Genomic DNA, 22,266 nt, shown 5'->3' on the forward strand with positions numbered 1-22,266 from the left:
TTGCTCTGTCCCTCTCTAGCGAAAAAGACAAGATCACCACGAGGACCCTCAAAGCTCGCATGGACTAGCCCGGCAGCGCCGCTCCTGTGTTTCACCTCCCACTCTGCTTGGAACTTTTTTAAATAAAATTCTTCTCCTCTGTTGTAGTTAACTTGCATTTTCTTAAGTCGGAATATTAGGATTAAGTTCTCATCTCACTCCAAAGCTCTCAAAAACAGCTTACCTTTTCTCTGAGCCACACTTAACTAATCCCTCTCAGTAATCTCTACATCTTTGTGACTTGCCTTCAGCTCCACCTTCAGGCACCAGTTCTTTCCCTCATCTCTAAATTGTTCTCATGTCCAGTAGATGGGGTAGATTCAGCTCTTATTTAAGAGTTTCAATTTGCAGGCAGTTATAAACAGGTATTTTCCAGCTGTAGTTAATCTATGACTCTCTTAAAATGACCACAAAGCAAGAGCTGACTATTAGAACACTTTAAAGATGACAACAATAAAGAACAGATGTACACAAAGTTTTAATTTTATTTTTCTCTGGTTGGAGACTCATCTTGTAACATGCATGCATTTCAAAACAGTAACAGTGTCTCAAACTGCTCCTAGCAAACAGACAAGCACAGAGGACTTAAAATTCCTATTTAAAAAACAGCAGTGAAAAAAACGCAGATTTTTTTTTTTAGTTTTAGATTAAATTTAATTTATTCACATTTTTTTTCAGTTGCACTGATTAGCCCTGCCCACCTTGGTGACCTGTGTGTAATAGGCTCCCTTGCCACAACTCAACGTGGCTGCACGCAGCAGCTGAACGAAGAACACAGGAGTTTTGAGTGGGGAAAACAAAAACTGCTGGAAATGCTCCATGGCCAGAGCTTGGCTCCCCAAGCTTTGCCATTGCTATTACACAAGAATTCATCTCAAAACAAGGAAAATCAGTAGTGGCTAATACGGATACTGGAGAATGGCTCTGCAGAATAGGGGAAGGTGACAGGCAAACCTGAAATAGGGCATTAACAACACACGGATGGGCAGAGAACAGCTCTCGTTTTTGAACAGCAATTTTGTTTTTGAAGCTTCTGCTGCAATGACAGTCTGGGATCAGCTATGCAGTGTCCTCATTCATGGAGGAAATCTGTAGTCACCTGCTACCCCGGAAGTTTCCGCAGGGATAAACTGCATCCTCATGGCTTTTGTAATCAAACCAGACCAGGAGGCGGCAGCGTGGGACAAGGGGAAGGTTCCCCCACTCCCTGCAGGGAGCCGGGAGCTCCTGCTGCCACCAGGCCCTTGTCCTGGCAGGGACACGAGGGCGACGCTGAGGACGGCGCTGCTACTCCAGAACACGGGTCGCCCTTCATAGAGGAGCCGCAGCACGTTCTCGAGTGGCTTTTTATTGCACTTTTGGGGCAGGACAGCACCCAAAGGGGGACTCTTCACTCTGCCTTTCCTCTCTCGCTCTTTTAATGCCCTAGACGCTCTCTCGAAGGGGAAGCGACGCATTCGAGGTTCAAGGTAGTCTTTAGTTCTTGATTTTGATAATCAGGCCTATGCCCACAAAGAGAGACCTCCAGCACAGGCAGAACTAGGAACCCTGCAGTTCCCTTCCCAAACACAAACTGCCTTCAGCTGCGGGAGAGACACTCTGCACACTAAGGTATCATTGTAAAAAAAACCCAAACCCCATAAACTCCAGCTGACCAAGAATTGCACTGCACTTTCTTGAAAAAATAAAGCAGTGACATCTCAGAGCTGCTCTTGCATTCTGACGGGATCTGAGGATCTACCTACCTACTGCAACTCTCCCAGCTGAGCGGCGCTCACCAGTCAAATGCACTTCAGTGTAAAGTGTTCTGCAGGGTACATGCCACAGACAAATATCTACATTCAGCAAACTAGAACTAAATTCACACCAGAAACAGACAACAAACTAGCACGAGCAGTTGGAAAACCAGGATTGAAAGGGCTGGGGTTTTCTTTTTAAATACTTGAGTTAAAAAAGTGACCTAAAACAAGAATTAAAAAAAAAAAAAAAAAAAAGCAAAAAATCCCTTTTAAAACAAATCAAATATTTGCAGCTTCACGTCTTATTCTTGTAATAAAAATACTGTCTAGAAACAAAAATTAGCATTTTAACATAATGCTACCTCTCAAAATGTAAACAATATACAAAATGCTTATGTTAAACAAAGTTACATACCCGGGTAATACATATTTAAGTGAGAAATTGCATTTAATTACTTTAATACACACAGTATGGCAACTCGACAGAAGTGGCAGAATTGGGGAAGTGCTAAAAGTTTGTAGTTTATAGGGCTTTTTTTATCACTTGAGCCAGAGAGAGCCAATTCAATTCGAGCAGGAGCTTTTCTCCTCATTTGGAGTAGGGTAAGAAAATACAGTTAACTACTCTTGAGCCCTCAGTATCACGAGTTCTGTAAAGATTGCTGCAGGAACTAGCTGTGTTTTAATTTCATTCCTGTTTATGAAATTCAGTGAATGAGATTTTTGCTCCCAGCTATGCAAGCTTCATCCTTCTACTGTCTTTGGGTTGTTTGTAGCATCTCTTTATATTATATATCTGCAGTTTAGTACCTCTCTTCCTCTCCCATTTTCATTTTTTTTAAAATAAATGATTTGAAGATAAACAGTTGAAAAGGTACCAGCTAATTCCCCCAAAGGAGAAAGGTGAACTTACCAGGCCAAAGCTGCAGATTCACTGCTGATATAAAAAACTGTCAGGAATAAAAAGTGACTGGTATTTAATTTCTAATTTGCAGTAAACTTAAGTGCTTATTGTTTAAGAGAAAAGCAACCAGTGTAGTGCCCACAAAACGTAACTGATACTACTCTCTATTTTCCCCCCTCGTGTTCTCATATCTGCATTTTTTGTGGCTTTTCCAGCTCCACACCTTAAGACATGAGACTCTCCGGACTCTCCTTAGGGACTGCACCACAGTGGCAAAAGAAACTTGTCCCATGTCAAAGGGAATGATCCATGAACGAAAAAAAAAATCATATCCCATTACAACTCCTAAATATTAAATTTTGACTTCTTAAAGACTCTATTTACAGTGCACTCTTATGGGCTCAAACTTTAGCCCCTTTTTGTCCCCTTCAAAGCTGAGACCTGTGGGATTCACATCAAGAATGCGGGGATGAAGGTGAAAAACCCAAGCCCACATTCAGCATCCAGACCAGAGCTAGTGTTGGCCTGGGGACATGACCAGGATGTGATGAGCACCAGTTTTCTCTGAAAAGGACCAAATTCCACACACCGAACTGTAGCACGCATTACAGCACAGGACAGACATTCGAAACGGCTTATTCCCGAAACAAAGGCATATGTGAAAACAGTTTCAAGGCAGATAAGCAACATGTTTCAACTGCAAGAGGTTTGTTCCAAATGTCAAATCCTGCTTAAAAAGCAAATTAAAAAAAGAACCCAAAGGTCTGTAACTGCTGTGCAGCAGAGCTAACGAAACCCAAAGCAAGTCTGACAAGCTTGGCTGTGAAAAATATTGCAAGCATTCTGGAGACAAAACAGGACATTATTCAGTCGCGCAAATCAGTTCCAATTCCTTAGGGGGAAAAAAATAATCTGGCGCAAGTGTTCAAACATTCCCGCTCCTCAAGTGTCGCTCTAGAGGGGGACATGGAGCAGAGGAGAATAAAAATGATCACGGCTCCAGTTCCGAGTCCTCTCAAGCAGCGGAGCTTGCTCCAAAGCCGCAGCTCCGGCGCTCCCCCGGGAGCGAGTCCAGTCCCTTCGCGTGCAAGTCGCGTTGTCTTTTACAAAACAAACCAACTAGTCAAAGGACCTCCGTCAGGAAACAAATTCAAGTACCTGTTGCAGCCTGGGCGAGTTAGGAAGACGAACATTAGCTAGATTAACACTGGCAGAACGGTGATGTGAAGCTGTAATCTAAGAGACACGGCAATTCCTGACTGCGGTCTGACAGGAAAATGTTCCGTATAGTCAAATACTACTCCAAATCTACAGGTACAAAATGTTTTTTCTTTTCCTTTAGGAAATTTTCATAGCTAGCCAATTGAAAGCATGATGGGGTTGAGCATGTTATTTTCTGAGGCTCTTCAAGGTCTTTACTTCTTCTCACACTGATTTTTTAGGCTCTTAGGAGTTACACCTTTGAACATGATCATCTTTGGTAGATGTTCATTTCCCTCATCGTTCTTGTAAATCAAGTGCAGTTACAAAAAAAAAAAGTTTTCTTTACTTAAATTAACCAAAAAATATAAAGTGTCCCAGTCTGAATTTACCTAGTTAAAGTTCAGCGATTCCTTCTTGTCAGATTAGTTTCCATCCTCGAAATGGTGAGCAATTTTCCTTCCAATTCCTACCAAGAGGGAAATAAAAGGGCTTGTGTGTCTTTCTGGTAGACAGTCCAATAAAAAAAAAAGTAGTAGTAGTTTGTGGAGTCAGGCACTGCTTCACTCTCACTGAACGTGATCTAGAGCGACCCTTTTATACAGTGCCACATGTCATATCCCTACAGGATTCTCTTGATCAGAGAGGAGAAAATGTCATTAGAAAGAGCAGTGCTGAAACAATGCACTTTTCTTGTTTTAAAAAGCCCTCAAATCTATGTCTGGGCACTTCTGTAACATAAAAAACCACTTTTCCACCTGGGTCAAGTGGACTGTTGGAGGGTGCACCTAGAATTAGTTTTCTTAAGTCACACAGTGCCACACACTCGTTCCTGCTCACACACACACACACACACACACACACACATGCACACCCCACATGCTGCTACAGTGTCTGTTTTAGTGTCACAGGCTGCATTCTCTGTTTGGAAGTAGCCCCTCTTCTCTTCGTTTCTCGCTGAAGGTTGAAGACGACTATGTCAGGATATTGGACATAAATTCATTGAAGCGTTTCGAGTACTGCTCGGGGTTCACGGTGGAGATCTCTGCCCCAGCCTGCAAGGCAGAGAGGAGGGAGAAGTCAGGACCCTCTTCCCATGGGGCGGCTGCCGCAGCGCTGCAAAGAGCGGACAAGGGAGGGCAACACGAGGGATGGGGGAAGACCCACACATGGATTTGCAAATTCAAGATACAACCAACACCCTAAGGGCTCTAGTGAGATCCTCACGGGAACTGATTGAAGCCCCAGCTGGATTTGCTGGAGGCCACGGAGTCAAGGCACTGGATTTATCCCGTCATGGTTTACGGGAGATCTGGGAAGGAGCATGAAGCACCACTCTGTGTTAGGATCCCTCTGTTCTGCTCCAAGAATGAGGAACAGAGAACTTCAGGTCTTGTTCTGAACCAACCACCAGAGCGAAAACCCTTCCAAAACAACCTGAAGAGACAGAGGGAGGGAAAACCTGTACTTGGCCATGAAACTACTGGAAAATTTCCAGACTGGTGGAAAATCAATGCCAGGACATCTCTCACACACATGCCCAGGCCTGCAGCAAAGCAGAAGCCCCAAAGCCCACCCTCCTTGGGGTGCTGGGCCACTCACCCCGTGTTTCACTGTTTTGGCAGCATGTGCAGCTTTCTTCTTCGCATCGTACGGCGTAAGAATGTCTATAATGGCCATGAAGTACACCTCCTTCTTGGGGGCACCTAGCAAGGCAAGAGAGTCACTAGCACACCCTGAGCTGCAAGCAAAGCCCAGACACTCCCCTCTTCGAGAAATATATTGCAGATCTATCTTGATGCAGGTCGCAAAGAAAGCAAGGCACCTGGAGGCTGCACGAGGGCAGAGAACGACTGGAAGCGGCGGGTTGGAGTCTCACACGTTCTCCCAACACCCCACTATTCTCCAGGCATTGCTTCCATCCCTTCTAGCTCCCACCGTCCACAACTAGGGACGTGGCCAGCGAAGGGGAGAGCCCTGGCAAGGCTGTGCTCTCTGCAGGCAGCCCTTCCCTCCCTCCAGCCCAGCTGAGCTCCGGGACAAGGCTCCACGATACTCACTTTCGTGGCTTTTCATAGCATAGACATCGACAGAAGGATCAAACTCTCCAGGCCCAAAGAAACGAGGGTAGTTGAGGAGATTGCCCGGGCTGTCAGGGGGGGTGCCATAGGAGGAAATGGGGTTGCCACCGAGCCCATCGTTCTCACACTCCTCATCCTCTGCCCGATCCTCTACTTCCATCTCTTCCTGCTCTGCCCGGTCAACATCGTGGATCCCAACCAGCAGGCTGTAATCCATGATCTTCAGTTGAGCTAGAAACTGGGAGAGAGAGATGAGTGAGAACAGGAGCACGTGTGTGGGGAGACCTCAGTCCTGCCAGTATCTGCCTAAGAAAACGCTGTAGTGAGAGCTAAACCCTTATAAGACCCCACAGAATCTACATAGCTCATACGCCCCCTGCCACCACCATAACCCTGACTATATTTGCTTGAATGTTCAAGAAATAACTTGCTTTTCAGTTGCTGCTGTACCCTCGGGCTACCAGCCACATGAGGACCCAGTTATGGGAGACCCACTCGGAGTAACAGCTGCCCCCCAGGAAACTCTACCTCCACGTCCCGCTTCAGCTTCTCGAGGAAATTCTTTTTACTCTCTTCTCCAACATGCAGCTTCTGGCCCTCATTCAAGAAGTCGTTGTCCTTGAATGTTGGCAGATCCTTGGCCTGCAAGGAGAAGCCTATGTCAAACTCCTAACCCCTGCCTCTAGCAGCAGGGCTTGCATATTGATCCTTTTGCAACACACCGATTGCTCAGAGACTCCAGATAAGCGTGGGATGGCCAAGGATGCCTCTTTCTATGGCAAAGGGGCTTATCCTGTCTGCTAAGCACAAAAATGGCACCAGGCAGAGCACAGTATTTCTCAACGAATCCATGCGTTGAGCTGTACCTAAGGGAAACTGGAAGGTGCCACCAAGAGCAACTCAACTTTAAAGACTCATGGGAGGATTTGCTGCAGATTGAAAGCTGGGCAGCTGAGCTCCAGCAGAGACAGTCCAACCAGCTCCCAGATCAGCAAAGAGATGCTTTTTGTTGGCTTCGGATGGAGGGGAGGGAGAGACTTGCAAAAAATGCTTCTCTCCCTAAAGACTTGAGGAAAAAAAACCCTGCATTTCGAGGAATCTGCTTGTAAACAGGCCTTGAGGATTTCTCAAGGATATGAAAGAACATACAACCCCTTTGTGCAACTGGGAATTCAATTATTTTGTTCTTAGGATGATACATGAGCGTGCAGCAGCTTTATACAGAGCTAATATGAAAAGTCTGAGATGAGCTAAATAAGCAGAAAAAGCTACAGGGTAAGCAGCCAGCAAGCCAGGGACTCCTGGGCACCATGAAGCCGTGCCTTCGTGCCAGGGTTTTCAGGATAAATGGGAATTCCTTGGCTCGTGCCAGAGCTTTAATTCTGGGGCAGGCTGGAATAGACTTCCTCAGTAGTGTCAAACTTGCAAAGCCCATGTGCACATGCCAAAAAAATGCACTACCATGAGTTACTGCCGTGATTTCAATAGGACTTTCCTAGTGCAGCTCTGCAGTGGGAGCTCCCCTCGTGGGATCACAATCCAAATTTACAAACACCCAGAGACACTCAAAGAAGCTGAGAGGGGCTTGGTCTGATTTACAAAAGCATCTCTTGCAAAAGCTGGCTGCTGTTCTGGCTCAGCTTGGCACAGAGGGGACACTGTGAAGAAACCTTTCCATAAAGACAACCTCACATTAATTTGGGATTTGGTACTAGTGGAACTGTCCCCCAGGACGCTCCCCCCTGCTCTCGGCAGCGTCACCACAACAAGCCTGGCAGCACCAGATCTGCAGCTCTGGTGTCTGCACCATCCCTTCCTGAGCAGTTACTGGGCACAGCCTGAAAGGTGGGACAGAAACAGGCTGTCACTCCAGGCCTGTTTAATCTCCCCTGCTCAGCACCCCTTTGCAAACAGTAACAGTTGGACGGATCCCACTTGCTCCCAACCACCAGGAGGAAGGAAGGGTTGGCCAGGGATGGTCCATACCTTCTCTTTATCACTTGCTTCCCTGGATACTGTTGAGCCCTGATAAAAGAACAAAGGAAAGGGCATTGGTGCAGTAGTTATTGTATTCCTGAAGAATTTATTGATGCCGATTAATTTCAATCCTTCATGCAGAAAAAAAAATGAACACATTAAAGTCAGTTTCCCCTCCCTGTCCCCAAGCCCAGGACCTTGTCAGGTAGATCTTAAAAAGCCCCAGTTGCACCATTCCAAAAAGCAGACTCCACGTCCACGGACCAAGCTCTCACCTTCAGGTCGTACTTGCGGTGCACGGTCAGCCTGTGACTGAACACGTTCCTGGTGACCACCATGTAGGTTTCCACGCCGTCCACAGTGAGCCGGTACATGCCCAGGAACTGAGGCAGGAGGGTGTTTCCGTGACACTCCACTATGAACTGCGGTGGGAGCAGGGAAAAAAGGCAAAAAAGGACGGTAGCGTCACACAAAACCCATCTCTGACACGGCACAAGCTCAGCAAGAAGCTGCAAAGGAAGCGTCCGCTTCCAGCCACCCGACACGGGGGTAAAAGGAGAGCAGGGCTGCAAATAGCTCCCAGTGCCTCGAGGCCAGCGAGGCAGGGCAAGGAGCTTGGAGCCCCGAGGCGACGGGGGCATCCCGCTGGGCACGGCCAGCCTGCTGCTCCGGGCTATGTGTGGGGGACAGTCACCCGGGCTCAGCTGGGCCACTCTGTTCTTGGCACTTGCCAGCTTCCCTTCTTGTGCCTGCGGGAGTGTATCTGAGAGCAAAGAGCAGGCGGATGGGCTGGCACCGCAGCCCAGGCTAGAATATTTCCAGCTGTCCCAGGCTGCCCCTCCTTCCTTCCAGCGAGGCAGCTGGCTTCTCCTGGGTCCCTCTGGAAAGTCTAATCCAAGGGCTACTGATCAGGACCCTGTTCACCGCTTCCAGGTGCCGGCAATCCGTAATTCACTGATGCATGGAACACGGTGAGCCACGGAGGGGCTCGGCACTGTGAAGCAGCAGACAGCAACATCCTAACTGGCTCTTGGGCACTAGGGAACACTGTCTTCTTCTGCAAAAGCTCTGCCAGGTGCTCACAGTGACTCCAAGCTCCCCAGCAAGTCACAAGATGCTCCCCGAGGCTCTCGCCACCTCCCCTGCCCGGGGTTCCAGACTCACCGTACCTGGTGGTACTTCTTTAAGATGTTGTGCATCTCTGCTACGTCCTCGCTCGACACTGCCTTAATGACAAACCTCCTGTCATAGGTGGTGAGGAACCGGGCCCCGCATCGGCCCTGGCTGTCGCTGTTCACCGGGGCGCTTCGTGTCACCGAGTTCTGTGGGGACCAGAACAAAAAGGTGGGGAAGACAGGCAGGAACTGCCGCTTCCCCAGAAAAGAAAGAAGCAGCCTTGGAAAGTTCCTGGCCGGGGTGCAGAGCTCCTTCACAAACCACCTGCACTCCCCTGAGTGCTCAACACTACCAAGGTCAACACACACAATTCAGAAGTCTGGACCCAGAACTTAGATCTTTCCTCTGAGCTTTTTTTAACATTTGTTAACATGTCTTACTGCAACATTCATCACACTTTTTCTGAAGACACTCTCTATTAATGAGCCTTTAAGAAGGCAACATACACAAGGCAAGATGTCTTAGGAGTTTATCCTGGGAAACTAAGAACCACCAGAGATTGCCAAGGAGAAGCAGAACAACACAAATGCACAAGGCCTGACTTCTTTTTCATCAAAAAGCAGCATTAACCGGCAAAAAGCTTTTGGTTTCAGTACGACCTGTAAAGAATCCCCCTTCATGGGGAGGCAACTTTTGTCGGGGAATTCTTTACAGGTCGTACTGAAACCAAAAGCCACCCTCAGCTTCCGATATTCTTACAATTGGACGAAATCAGTGAGTATAAATAGATCGGTTGTTTCTCTGAAAACCAAGAGCATCTGTCTTTATATTGCTATATCCACCCTTAGCAACGAAACACTGCAGCTTCTCTGTGTATTTGCAGCACAACTTAAAATCCAAAGTAACCTGCAGAGCAGGGAGCTACCTGCACCATGCCCCGAACCTTGATCCTGCTCTGTAGGCAGAAAAACCTGGCATGAGCCTCATCCCGGCCACTCCACACCTTACCAACCAACCTGGCAGCCAGGTCACCAGCGCCCTGCTCGCTTCCTCCAGCAGTTCTCAGCACCCCAGGGCGCAGGGTCTGCTCAGAAGCCGCTCTGCCAACTGCAGGGATCGAATCTCCAGAGTATTCCGTTACCACTGACGCAAGGGAGAGCTCTGCTCGGAAACACCCGGGGCAGACGCCCGGGTCTCGCCTCTTAGCTGGAGGCGGCTGCGTTTTGCAGGACCTCGTGGCTGGGGAACGCGTTTCTGGACGCGGTTTTGGCCGCTGGTTGCGCTGCTCTCTGCGGAGAGCAGACAGCAGAGGGAGCCTGCTCGTCTGCAGACGCACGCAGAGCGCGGGCGAGCGGAGCCCGCTGCGAGAGAGGCATTTACCGCGTCACGCTGCAAGCCAGCCCAGAGGTTTCCTTTCGGAACGAAGCATTTACAGCCTTTAAAATTTTAATGAAGCAGGGGAAAAACTCTACTGCTGCCAGTAGCTTTAGAAACTGTCAGAGAAAAACAGCCCCAAAAGCAGAAAAAATTTGCTTCTGACATGTGCAAAGAAGCCTGTGTTACACAGTTTAAACAGCCATCACCTGGAAACCACAGAGCTTTTCTTCGAGAGGAGATGGGAAGCAGAAATCGTGACCACATATGGGCATTACCAAACTCACAGTCCTTGAGTTTACTTCATTCCCTTCCTGTCACTCCCACTTTCTCCAGAGTCTGCTGTTAAATTTAGCATCCTGGCTTAACTCCCACTTGAGCCATCGTGTTTTCCCCACCTGAATTCAGCTCAGTGGATGTTTCTGCTTTCTGTTCTAGGTGGACACTTCCAAACAGCTGAACTGCTCTCCCCTAGAAATAGGAAAGGTGCCTGTTTGGAGCAACATAAATGAAAGATTGAGTAAGAGGGAACCAACACACCTGCACACATGTCGCTGTGTTAGTTCACATGGTTCTGATCAATTCTTAAAATGGAGGAAAAAAATCTCAAATATACTATTGCAGATGGACGGTAGAAAAATGATGATTGGGAGCTAATGATTTCACACATGCAGGAGGCAGCGCATGGAGCAATTCCCTGGTACAGACAGCCCAGGGGCAGGGTGCTGCTGGCCGAGCAGCCTCCTTGGGAGCCGCTCACAGCCTGGCACAAATCCCGACAACGGAGCAGGAGGCGACGGCACCGCGTCTCCTGGCGAGGCGCCACTGCTGCCTAGCAAACGGCCCTGACGGTAGGAGGGAAAAAATAAAATTAATCATCTAACAGGAACGCGCTCAAGAAAAGCATGAACTGAGCAGCCGCCTTCCGAAAATAAAACGAGACCTTCCACGGGAGGGAGTGAAGCACGCGCGCTCGTGGCTCACCGGTGGGCAGGAGGCACCGGGCGCGCAGGGACGGCCACCGGCCCCGCACTCAGCGCCAGGCGTCTGCGACTCCTCCTGGGCACAGCCGGCTTCTCGCAGAAGAGCAGCAAAGAAACTGTCCCTTCTGCTCTGCAAAACACACCTCACTCTGAGAAAAACCCCTCAAGGCGCCCGGCTGCAACGTGCCCGAGTGCAGCTCTGAGATACAGCTACGAAGCAAAAGTCCTGAGGAGGAGAGACCTTCTCATAGAGGGACCCCGGGTGCCCCCTCGCCGGTGTAGCCATGAGGGGGCAGAGGACAGGATGCAGGTGCTGCACATCTGCTCCTTACCCCTGGCCCTAGAAGGCCAAAAACTGGATCAAGTAGATCCAGTTTCTCACCAGCACAGCGAGCCATGCAGCTGGGGAGGGAAAACAGATCTCTTCATCACATTAGCACTTGATCTCCTCCTGTTTCAAGGTTAATCTAGATACAATGACAGAGGATTGCGGCAGTCTTGGGGGTGCCCACACACACAGGGGCAAGGGCACAGACGCCCGCAGCAGGAGGCAGCTGGAGACACTGCCAGTAACAGCTGTGTCCCACAGCCTCTGTCCCCACAAGGAAGGCAGCCGGGATCAGCAGGTAAAGAAGGGAGAGGGCGAGACCCTGGCGCCATCCCCCTCCGTGGCAGCGCCAACGCGCCGCTCCGCACCGGCTGCTTCCCGTGGATCTGCCGGCCGGAGGGCTGCGCCAGCCGGCACTGGCGCCCTGCCCGCCTTTATCAACTGCGGCCGAGTGCCAGAGATACTGGGATTAATTACCTGACACTCGGCCTGCTAAAGGTCACACCACTATCAAAGCCATCCTCTTCTCGCTGCGTTGGTTTTTTCCCTCTCATTTAAGTGCTCCCGCTCCAGCCTGCTCCTGCTGTTGGGCATCTCCTCGCGTGGTCACATAAAAGCTGCGTGCAGGAGGGGGCCCTGCCGGAGCACCAAGGGTTGCGACATCTCCTTCCCTCTGGATTCAGGCCCAGCCGCATTCACACAAGAAAAGTCTCTCCCCTCTGAGGCAAGTCTGATCTTGCAGCCTCTGGGGACATGTCCCAAAGCAGTGGCCACCTTGATAAACCTGGTTCAACAGCACCAATGCTTGGTGCACACACGTGGTTAAAGCAGCATCCGAATCAAAACCACAACGGATTCATTTTCCTTGCAGATGTTCTGCACTAGATCGTTGTTATCCTCCAGCTCCCTGCCTGTCTGCACCATCTGCTGCCTCTTATTTTACGCCTAGTCTGGGAGCTCTCTGGAGCAGGGACGCGATCGCCCAGTGCTGGACACAGCCCGGTCTGCTCCTTTGCTGAGGGCCCGTCAGGCTAAGGCAAAACCTTTCGAACCAGGATCAGGAGCCCTAAAGCTGCTCACACAAGAACATTCCCATCACCGTTTCTCCCCCAGGTTAATCACTCTGTCTTAAGCAAAGGAGTTAGGAAGGGCATGGAGAGAAAAAGTGGAGGGTACCTGGTAGTCTTGATCATCGATCCCGAATCTTTCCCGGAGGTTTCGGAACACCAGTGGACAGTACTCCTTAAATTTAAAGCGACTTGGCAGGTTTTCCCTAGGGCAAAGCAGAAAAGAACGATATTCTTGTGCAAGGATCAGCTTGTGAAATCCAAGTGAAGTCTCCTCCCACTTCATTGCTAACCCCCCAGGATGTCCAAGTCCCCTCCTCCCTACAAGAGCTGGAGAGTCTCCGACTCTGGAGACATTTACCCTCCCCAGGGCACTCTGCCACAGAAGCCATCTATTCACAGAAACACTTTCCAGATCCAACCTTTGGCTTAGAGCTCTCTGGACGAGGATGTCAGTCTTACAGAACAGTCTGCCCTGTCACGAGTACAGATTTGACAGAATAATTTCCGTTTCCCTCTCCTTTGTCACTTTGTTCCGTTCAGTAACACAACTGCCCCCCGCAACACCCTGGTACTGTTTAAGATGAAAAGCTGGAGGGAAGGGGGGCTCTGGTTTCAGATCAGATCAGATCATGGCTGCATCAAAAGAAAGGTCAGCACGAGACAAGCTGTCTCACCCAGAACACGGAGCAGAGCTGGGGAATTAGCTCCACTCTGGCGCATCCTAGACCAGCCCCAGCCTCTCCAGAGGGATCCTTGTTGCCAGGCCCTGCCAGCTGGGAATGGGGTTCCGCAGAGCACAGCGCTCCCCGGCACTGAGGGATGTCCCATCGCTCCCTCCCAGAGCTCCTACTCTGCCCAGTGAGAAGCAGCAGGAAAGATGGACCTGCCTGGATCCCTGGGAGACTTTTTCAGCTTGTTCTCAATGGGAATCCTTTGCACCGACACATGGAAAACTAACGTCTATGTAGGAGAGGTGGGGAAGAACAGATACTGCTAATTGTAGGTGCCAGGGAAGAGAGACAAACTTTTGAATCACACTCCCACTCTCGCAAAGCGCTGCCTGGGGAACTTGGTGAAAACGAAGCATTAATGGGGGAGCACTGCAGGGATGCATGAACACAGCCCTGCTGGAGAACAGCTCCTAGTGCCAGTCGCAAACAGGCTTCCAAAAGTCATCTTCTGGGAAAGGATAAGGGGGTGTCTCCACACAGCCCTCAAGGGGCCCTGTGGACAGGGCAGCATCACCCGCCGTGCCCTGCCGAGCAGCCTTGGCAGGATGCAGGTTTGGAACATGGGTCTCACCATGACAGATCCTGATACTAAGCCATATTAACAACAACAATTAAAAAAAGGCCCTCACCATGACAGTTTCCCCCAAAAGCAGAAAGCGCTTAATTTACAGGGACAAATAACAAATCAGGAAACACCTACTTACTTGTTGAACAGATGATTGTCCACCTTAATCTTACTGTAGGCTTTAAAGTCATCGGGCATTAACATGACAGGAACAGGAACATTGCTGAGCTCATTGATCTGAAAAAGAGAGGAAATTGAAATTTAAAACCAAGTTCCCCTGACCTGCCATTATTGCCCGTGGAGTTACAGGAATGCCAAATACCCCAAAAGCAATTTCTGAAGAAACACAACCCATTAGGTTTGCAAAGCCATGGGGAGAGCGCTGTGGTTACGAGCCACAGAAACATCTCATTCAGCCATGGGGCGAGCTCTCCCTGAGCCAACCTCAGCTCCTTCATTTGTTCACCTTTTACTGATCACCCAGGAAACAGCTTAGAATTGAGGCAAGCTTACAGACGGAGAGATAATTTTATCCTTTAAAGAAATCACCTTTTTCTTGATTTAGGGAATGTTGCATCAGCCAGCTTCAAAACTAGATCTCACTGCTACAAATTACAGATGACCAAAACCTGCAACGTGAGCAGCCAGCACAGACACGCGCGAAGCTTCCATGCAAGACAGCGTGGCTGCCCCGTGGATGCTGTCTCCGTGCTTGCCGTCTCTTGCTGCTCTTATCCCACCTTCTCTAACGGGATGAGTCATTCCACTAGATTGTTTTTGCTCCTTAGTCATGTGTGGCAAGCACAGGAACACAGGGAAGCTGAAGAATGAATGTTCTGCTGCTACTGCACAGGCAGCCTCGTGCTGCAGCACACAGCAGTGAAAGCATCAATAGGAAAAGAACCATCTCCAGGCTGTATCTGCCTGCAACACCATGCCCAGAATACTGTGCCAGGCAGGTGCTTCCCGGCTCCGTGCACACAGCAGGACACGCAGCACGGCCCCAGGAGCTGCTGCCCATCTCCAGCAAGGAGGAGGTATGAGGGAATGACAGGGACAGCAGCATCCGCGGCCACCTCGGCCCTGCAAGAACCACAGAGGCCCCCGGCTCCGGAGGTGGCAGTGGCCACTCCAGGGTGCCTTTACTCAGTGGGGATTTTTCCACATCTTTTCCCTGTTGTTGCTGGACCGGATTAACAAACGTCAGACTGCAAGGAAAGACACGTACACGCTGCAAGGAGAAGAGATGGCTATTTTCAGAGACGCTCATCCCACACAACAGATAAGGGGAAAGTTACCCGGCCGGTGCTCAGTGAGGAGCGGAGAGGGGCTCCGCAGAGCCCTGCCCTTGCAGCAGCTCTGAGGAGTTTTAAGTGCTCCCATATAGCACCGCAGGACCTATGGCGAACACTGAACAGATGAAAGAATAATGCCATACGCCTCCCATCCTCTGGAATCAGAACAGAGCAGGAAGGCCAATATCGCCTGGCTTCAGCTAAAGGCTTGATCCTGCATGGAGCCACTCCTGGAGCTGCAGTTGGAGCAGGGCACAGGCCAGAGGCCAGCAGGATCTCCCACATCTTGGGGACCAGCTCACAGCTTTTGCAGGCAGCTGCATCAGAAAGCCCCACGCAGTGACTTCCCCTCAGGGAGAGGGAGGAAAAACGGCTAATTCCACATCAGGAAAGAGGTGCTGTCTCCAGCCGCTAATTAGCACTGTCTGAGAGGAGGGGAGGTCTGATGGCCCCAAACCTGAGATGTGCCAGCTCCCAAGCCTCTGCTGGGGCCTTATCAGCTCCTTCCAAGGGGAGGAAGGTGCCACCAGCTGAGCAGGATCGGCAATTTGGAGACTGCATCCTCCAGGAATTCAGACAGGAACGTTAGCAAAGGGAGATACCAGGACATGTCTGGACGTCCTCGCTTCTGCCAAAGCAGAAGCCTCACAGCAAACGTTGTACCTGTTGCAAGCCCGCCCGGCTCCGCGCCGCACGGCTGCCGGCACCAAACGCCGTTTCCTAAGGGGCGCAGCGCGACGGGAGCTCGCCCAGGGCAGCGCTGCCCACAGGGCTCCCCTCGTGCGCCCACCGCGGCGCAATCCGAGCAGCCTCCGAGAGCGACGTGACGAACGGCTGGCGCACGGCTGCTCTCCCGTCTCCTCCGCGGGAGAGGCGTGCAGCACATTATATATAGCAGAGGGTGTGTGGCTCTATTTATGCTACCGAAGGCAAGGTCAGAGCAAGGCGCCTGGCAGGGAGGTGCCCCCGTTGGCACTAGTGATTCCCACCAGCAGGTATCTGTAGGAAGTGCCTCTACTTGACGCTCCAGAGACCTTCTGCCCTAAGAGGGACAACGGGACCTTGGCCTGGGTTCTCTGTGCTGGAAGAGGTGGTCGAGGAGAGGAAGCACCACCAAGAGACACCGCACGTTGTCCATCGCCGGGGGATCCCGGGCCATTTGGAAGAGACGCACAGCGACTGCAAAGAGCAGACCCAGCCTCACAGAGCTCTGTGGACAGGACATGCCCACGCTCCACGGCAAAGGCTTGAGTGCCCACCAGAACAGTTACGAACTGTGCATCGAGAGCACAAGCTCTTCTGATTGGAGATCTATCTCCAGACCCATTGTAGTGCTGTTTTTTTTTGTAAGTCATACAGCCTTTTAGATGTAATGTCTTTTAAATCCTCTTAAAAATGAGCCTGTGCTTTTGCACAGCCCTGTTTGCCTTTTTTTTTTTTTCAGGAGTTTTCTAATCAGTGGGGGAATAGAAAGCACAGAGACACCCCAAGAGGGTCCCAGGCTGAAAGCACTGGTTACAAACTCTATTTTGCCACCGGCACCTGTGTTTTGCAGCAAAACGCAGGGCATCCTCCTGCCCTCCCCGGGTTGCAGTCAGGCTGGACGGCACACGAGTGGCTCAAACACCCACCAGGGCCCCCAGCATTGCTTAAATTTAAAACCCAGATGCATTTTAGGAGAAACCCATCGCTATCTTCCCTAGGCAGCAGCAGGGGCACTGAGGAGGAGACGCTCTGCATGGGCAAGGGGCAAAGGGCTCCGTGTGGAGGAGGCTCTGGAAGGAGAAGTCACCAGCTACCCTGGCCCTATCGGGCTGGAAAAGTGCTCCCTTCCCTCCTTTTGTGCTCACATTTACTGAGCACTTCATTTCTCAAGCAACACCAGTCAGGGTGATTCTGGGTTTATTACTTGGTAATTTGCCTTTCCCACCACAGCCAATTCCTTTTTTTTTTTTTTTCCTCCAATAAAAGACATCAATATTCTGTGTCATTCAGGGACAGCTGTTAGAACGAATGGGCCAGGCATAATTTTGTTTGAAAACCTGACTGTAGCCTCAAAGTGGCAATTACCATTAGTAAATTGATGGGAAAACGCTATTTGTTTACTAACAAGATCCAGATGATGGAGCGTGCGAGTCTACTCTCCAGGATTCTTTACAACAAGAATCTGCTTGAGAAAATACAAATACTTTGTTCCTCTCAATGCCCATCAGACAGGCATCTCAAAGTACTTTGTGAGCGTTAGTTGAACTCTGTAATTCTCCAGGGAAGCAGGTAAAAGACACGTAGCAGAATGTCTTTAGCACGGAGACAAGCCCACATCTGTAGCAGAACTTTGCAGCTGCTTAACACTGCACAGCAAATGGGCAACGGTTGAGCCAGAAAGCAGAGACTAGTTGGTTTGAGAAAAGACACCGTTTTCCATGAATTAGAGCATGATTAATCAGTATCCAGGCTAACAACCCCCTCACGCGATGCTATGGATGCATGAATCTTGTAGTCAATATTCTCAGCGAGCACTCTGGGGACACCAGGATGCCCTAAGAGAAGCAGCATCCCCCAGTGCCAGTGAGCCCACGGCTTCCCAAAGTGCTTTGAGGGCTGCTGGAAAAGAGCTCTCGCATCCTGTGTATCCCTCACGAGCATGGCCTGGGGAGCGGCTAAAAGCAGTTGTCCTCCCAGGTCCCCTGCAAGCACCCACACTTGTCCTGGTTTGGAAACAGGGAGCCGAGCAGCAGAGATCCAACAACCTACCCCAGGCTACGCAGCAGGTCTGCGGCAGAGCAGCAACGAGAGCCCAGTTTTCCTGGATGAACCACCCAAGACCTTCACCAAGAGGGGAGAGAGCTCCTGGAATCTCTGTTTCCACTGAGGCTCCTGGGATGTGAAGGCTCAGGACCAGCACCCCGCTCTCTCGCGCTCTCCGGAGGTCAGTCAGAGCCCACGGCGCAGAGCGAGGGCTGGAAAGGACAAACCCCGGCTGCTTCCCACGTGCCAGCGCCAATTTATAGGACTTCAACGTTTGATACGTGGCAGATGCTGCTCTGGCTAGATTTAACGTGGCAACACCAAAAACAACACTGCAGAGCGGGGAGAAGCGTGCTGCAAATCCCAATGTTGCTATTTCAGTTGAATACTAAATAGCCGTGTTTTGTACTGGCTGGCACCAGCCCTAAAGGTCCTGGGAGACGGGCTGGTGCTTCTGCCAGTTCCTGGAGCCCATGGAAGAGAGGCAGCCGCGTCAGGCAAGACCCACAGAGCCAGCAGAGCTGCCCATTTCATCGGGAATGGGTTTGTTTATCCCAATCCCTTCCCTGCCAACATCCCCAGAGCTACAAGGATCTTCTCTGGCGGCTGAACGGCCACCTAGAGAAGCGTCACTGCAGCCTGCACGAACCCAACCGCTCATTTAGCAAACGGAGACGACAGCCGCGTCTCCAACAGCCCCCAACTCACCGGGATCCCAGCGCCGGGTCGGATCACCACCGTACAACAGTTTCTATGGTTTCCACCACCCCGCACGAGGCTGCTGCGAGATGCTTCCCCCTCCCTGGCCGTCACAAGTTTCCCTCTCCCAAGCACACGTGCTCGGCCAGGGAGCGGAGCGGCGCCGCGGAGCTGAACCTCCCCTCCAACGCCATGACAACAGCGGCGCGCGGAGCTTCCAGGGGAACCATCTCCGCGGATTGTACACGGCCACAGCTCGCAGAACACGCGGAGAGCAAGCGGGAACCTCCGAGACTCCCTTCCCTCTCCCACCTGCACCAGCTTCCTCTCCCCACTGTGTTTTTCATGTCCAAAATTTATCCGACGGACAAAACCCCTCATGTTTGGCCCTGCTCTCGCCAGCCGCAGACCCACCCCGACGCCTGTTGATTCGGTTTAGAGGCTGAGGACCACCAGGGCAGCCAGGGCCCGACGCGCTATTGGAGCAGAGCACCTTGGGCCTGGTTTTCTGGAACCAGTTCCCGTTCCTGGAGCGCTCCCATCGTTGCTCCTGATCCTCTCCAGACTCGTCCTAGGCTGTATTCACACCAGCTGCTAACAAGCTTGTTTAAACACAAGGCAGGGCCGAACCGCTGCCAGACTCACTTAATGGACCCAAGGGAATTTCTTCAGTCAACAGAGATGGTGGATTGCATAAAATGGTTGTTTGATTTGTCCATGAAAAAGTTCCTGTCAACTGCAAGGATTTTTGACAGAATCTTCCTGGCTCGGCCTTGTGCTTGTGCTGATACCAGGGTTTCCTCCCTGTCCTGCACAGGGACCCCTTGGAGGGGCCCCACCTCCTTGAAAAAATTACGGTCCAGAAACCAAACGCTAAACAACCCCACCAAAGATTTCTCAGAAAATTCAAGTGCATCTTGGAAATACTCATAAACAATCCGGATCCATCTGCTGGGAGCACATAAGCAGTTCCACTTCCCATCCAAGCAGGGCGGAAGCGGCACCATCCCTGCGGCCCGAGAGGCTGCTCGGTTGGAGCCCATGGAAACGCTGCGGCTCTGAGCCAGCTCCCAGCCCCACTAGATGCTCCCCAGGCCCAAACGCAGGGCAGCAGCAGGGAGCTGGAGGAAAACGAACTAGCAAGAATTAGGAAAACCCGGATGCGCATCCAAGGGTGAGGAGGTCGGAGCCGGTATTTCGTAAACCCTTTGCCAGCCCCTCAGGATACGGTTGTCGTTTCTGGCAGCGGTTTCATCGTGTGCATCCGATATAATCCCACTGCTGGCGGAGCATTCGCACAGAACCTCAGCTTGCCTTTGCCCAGATATTTCGCAGCCACGTGCTCCAAGAGTTACGTTACCACCCTAATGCGAGGGCTAAAACCCTGCCAGATTCGGAGCATCCAGACAGATACAGAAAAGAAAAGCTAATTGCCACCAAGCAACAACTGTCCCTAAGAGGCCATGAATGAAATCGAGAGGAATCCCAATAATTTCGCTGGTTCTGCAGGGCTCCTAAAAGCACCACTGAAGCTGATCAAACCTGAATAAATTCATTGCTCTGCCTCTCGCCAAGACCCCGAGCAGCACACACTGAACATCCTTTAAGTCAGGAAGACAACACTGCGTTGAACCACATTTGGAAGGTTTCTCTCCACTGCCAGGTAAACTAGAAATAGAATTCTATTTCCAGGGAAAATGTGATTTATCTATAAAGAAAAAATTAAGCTTAAGTCCCCTTCACTTTCCAGGAAACCCTCCTTTAGTCCAATAGAGGAATAGCTGTCTTTGAGCCCTGGAAGTGTCCCTGTCTAGGAAGGGACAAGTGTTCTGTGACCACCTGAACAGTCTCTCGAAATAGCATCCATCACGCACAGGCAAGAGGCAGCAGCAGTGAATCTATCCGCCCCATCCAGCATGGGATCTCTGCCTGCCATCAGATAAGACGGAGAAGTTTCCAGAGGAAGATACCACGAGGGCCTCAGCAGCCTCCCAAGGAGGTTGGTAAAAGAGCCGAGCCTTTCCCGGACATTTCCAAGGGAGCCGTTCCCAGCTCCCTCCTAAGACAGGGGTCACAAATTGCAGAGGTGCCACTAGTCCAAGTACCGGTAGCTGAAGCCTAAGGTCAGAGGCTGGATAGATAGGGACAAAACAACCTTTCTAGACTGTAGGATGGAGACAAGATGCAAACATAACCCACAACAGAACCTCCCAGGGAGGGAGAAAAGGGATCCCAAGGGCTGCTGGGTGCCCTCAATTCTGGGGAAAAGAGGGAAGGATGCAGGGAAGGGGAATGTGGAAGAGGGTGGGTGTGACGGGCACGCAAAGAGAAGCAACTTGTAGGAGGGAAGCCAAACGCCACCCCAGACTGGATCACGACACCCTGACCCAGGGTCCCGGAGCACCCAAAGGCACTTTGGGGAAAGAGCCCCAGACCTAGAGGGGAAACACCCCAGGGAGGGCTCTCTGAGCGATCCCCATCCCGGGGGACAGCAACCTCATGTGAGGTTGGATGCGGATGCCAAGACAGGCAAGGTGCCGATTTAGCAGGGAAGGAGCCCGACTCAAAGGGATGAGTGAGGACCATGGCGTGGAGCGGGGAAGGAGCCTGATCCAGGGGGATGAAGGCCCTGGTCTGAGGTGAGGTGGGGAAGAGGCCCAACAGCAGGGTGAGGGCCCTGATTTTGGGGGAGGACCCCAATTTTTTTGGGGGGAAGGAAGGATCTGATGTGGGAGGGCTGTTTTGGGGAGGAGTGAGGCTGGTCCTGCTCAGGGTTGGGGAAGGGGCCAGACGTGGCTGAGAGCCCTGGTTTTGGTGGGGGGACCGGGTAATGAAGAGCCTCATTTTACGGGGGTGGAGAGGAGGGAGGGCCCTAGTTTTGGGGAAAGAAAGGAAGAAAGGCCTGTTTTTATTTGGGGGAGGGAGGGTGGAAGACCCTCATTTGGGGGGGAAAAAAGGCCCAGTTTTGGGGGGAAAGGCCCGGTTTGGGGGGCGGAGGCCGCGGCGCGCTCACCGTGTGGTTGGCGCCCCACATGAGGACGCTGAGCAGCGGCTCGGAGGCGCGGAACAGCTTCACCTTCTGGCACACGAAGTGCTTCTTCTTGGTCTTGGTCTTGCTGGCGCTCAGCGCCGAGCCCAGCGCCGCCCCGACGCCGCCCGCCGCCGAGCCCCCCGCGCAGTTCGAGGCCATGGCGGAGCCGGTACCGGCACCGAACCGCCGCGTCCCCCCTCTCCAGCCTCTACCAGCGCCTCCGCATGGTTCGGCCCGGCCCAGCACACGCCCCCTCCCCTAGTGGTACCGCCCGCCCCTGTCAGCCCCGCGGTTCGGCTCGGCCCGGAGGCTCCGCCGTCCTGCCCCCCACCCCCTCCGTCCGCCGCAGTGGTTCTGTCCCCGCCTCCCGCTCCCCCCCGCCCCCG

At 51.5% G+C, this 22,266-nt stretch overlaps 2 protein-coding genes across 3 annotated transcripts in view; one reads left to right on the forward strand and one right to left on the reverse strand.

The window, feature by feature from the left end:
• Window positions 1-22,266, forward strand: part of PSMB3 (proteasome 20S subunit beta 3) — a 226,566-nt gene that overhangs the window by 2,228 nt on the left and 202,072 nt on the right. Inside the window, exon 6 of one of the 2 annotated variants that reach the window (XR_015913978.1) lies at window positions 20-130. Coding sequence is in view for 1 of the 2 variants with exons in the window: in XM_088536284.1 (XP_088392410.1) it covers window positions 20-68 (49 nt within the window). In the remaining variant the exon portion in view is untranslated. Of the gene's footprint in view, window positions 1-19; window positions 147-22,266 lie in introns of those variants that run through there. The other variant, XM_088536284.1, reaches the window with a different exon arrangement.
• PIP4K2B (phosphatidylinositol-5-phosphate 4-kinase type 2 beta) lies at window positions 3,303-22,061 on the reverse strand. Its single transcript, XM_010215026.2, has 10 exons — window positions 21,863-22,061; window positions 14,247-14,344; window positions 12,918-13,014; window positions 9,110-9,262; window positions 8,216-8,362; window positions 7,950-7,988; window positions 6,492-6,605; window positions 5,943-6,201; window positions 5,485-5,588; window positions 3,303-4,937 (listed from the first exon to the last, which is right to left on the reverse strand). Exons 1-10 carry the CDS (start codon window positions 22,037-22,039, stop codon window positions 4,857-4,859), a joined length of 1,269 nt encoding a protein of 422 aa, XP_010213328.1. The 5' UTR covers window positions 22,040-22,061; the 3' UTR covers window positions 3,303-4,856.

Source organism: Tinamus guttatus, unplaced genomic scaffold (assembly GCF_059628265.1).
Source record: "Tinamus guttatus ecotype Peru unplaced genomic scaffold, ASM5962826v1 Tinamus_guttatus_pri_ptg000655l, whole genome shotgun sequence".
Lineage (NCBI taxonomy): Eukaryota > Metazoa > Chordata > Aves > Tinamiformes > Tinamidae > Tinamus > Tinamus guttatus.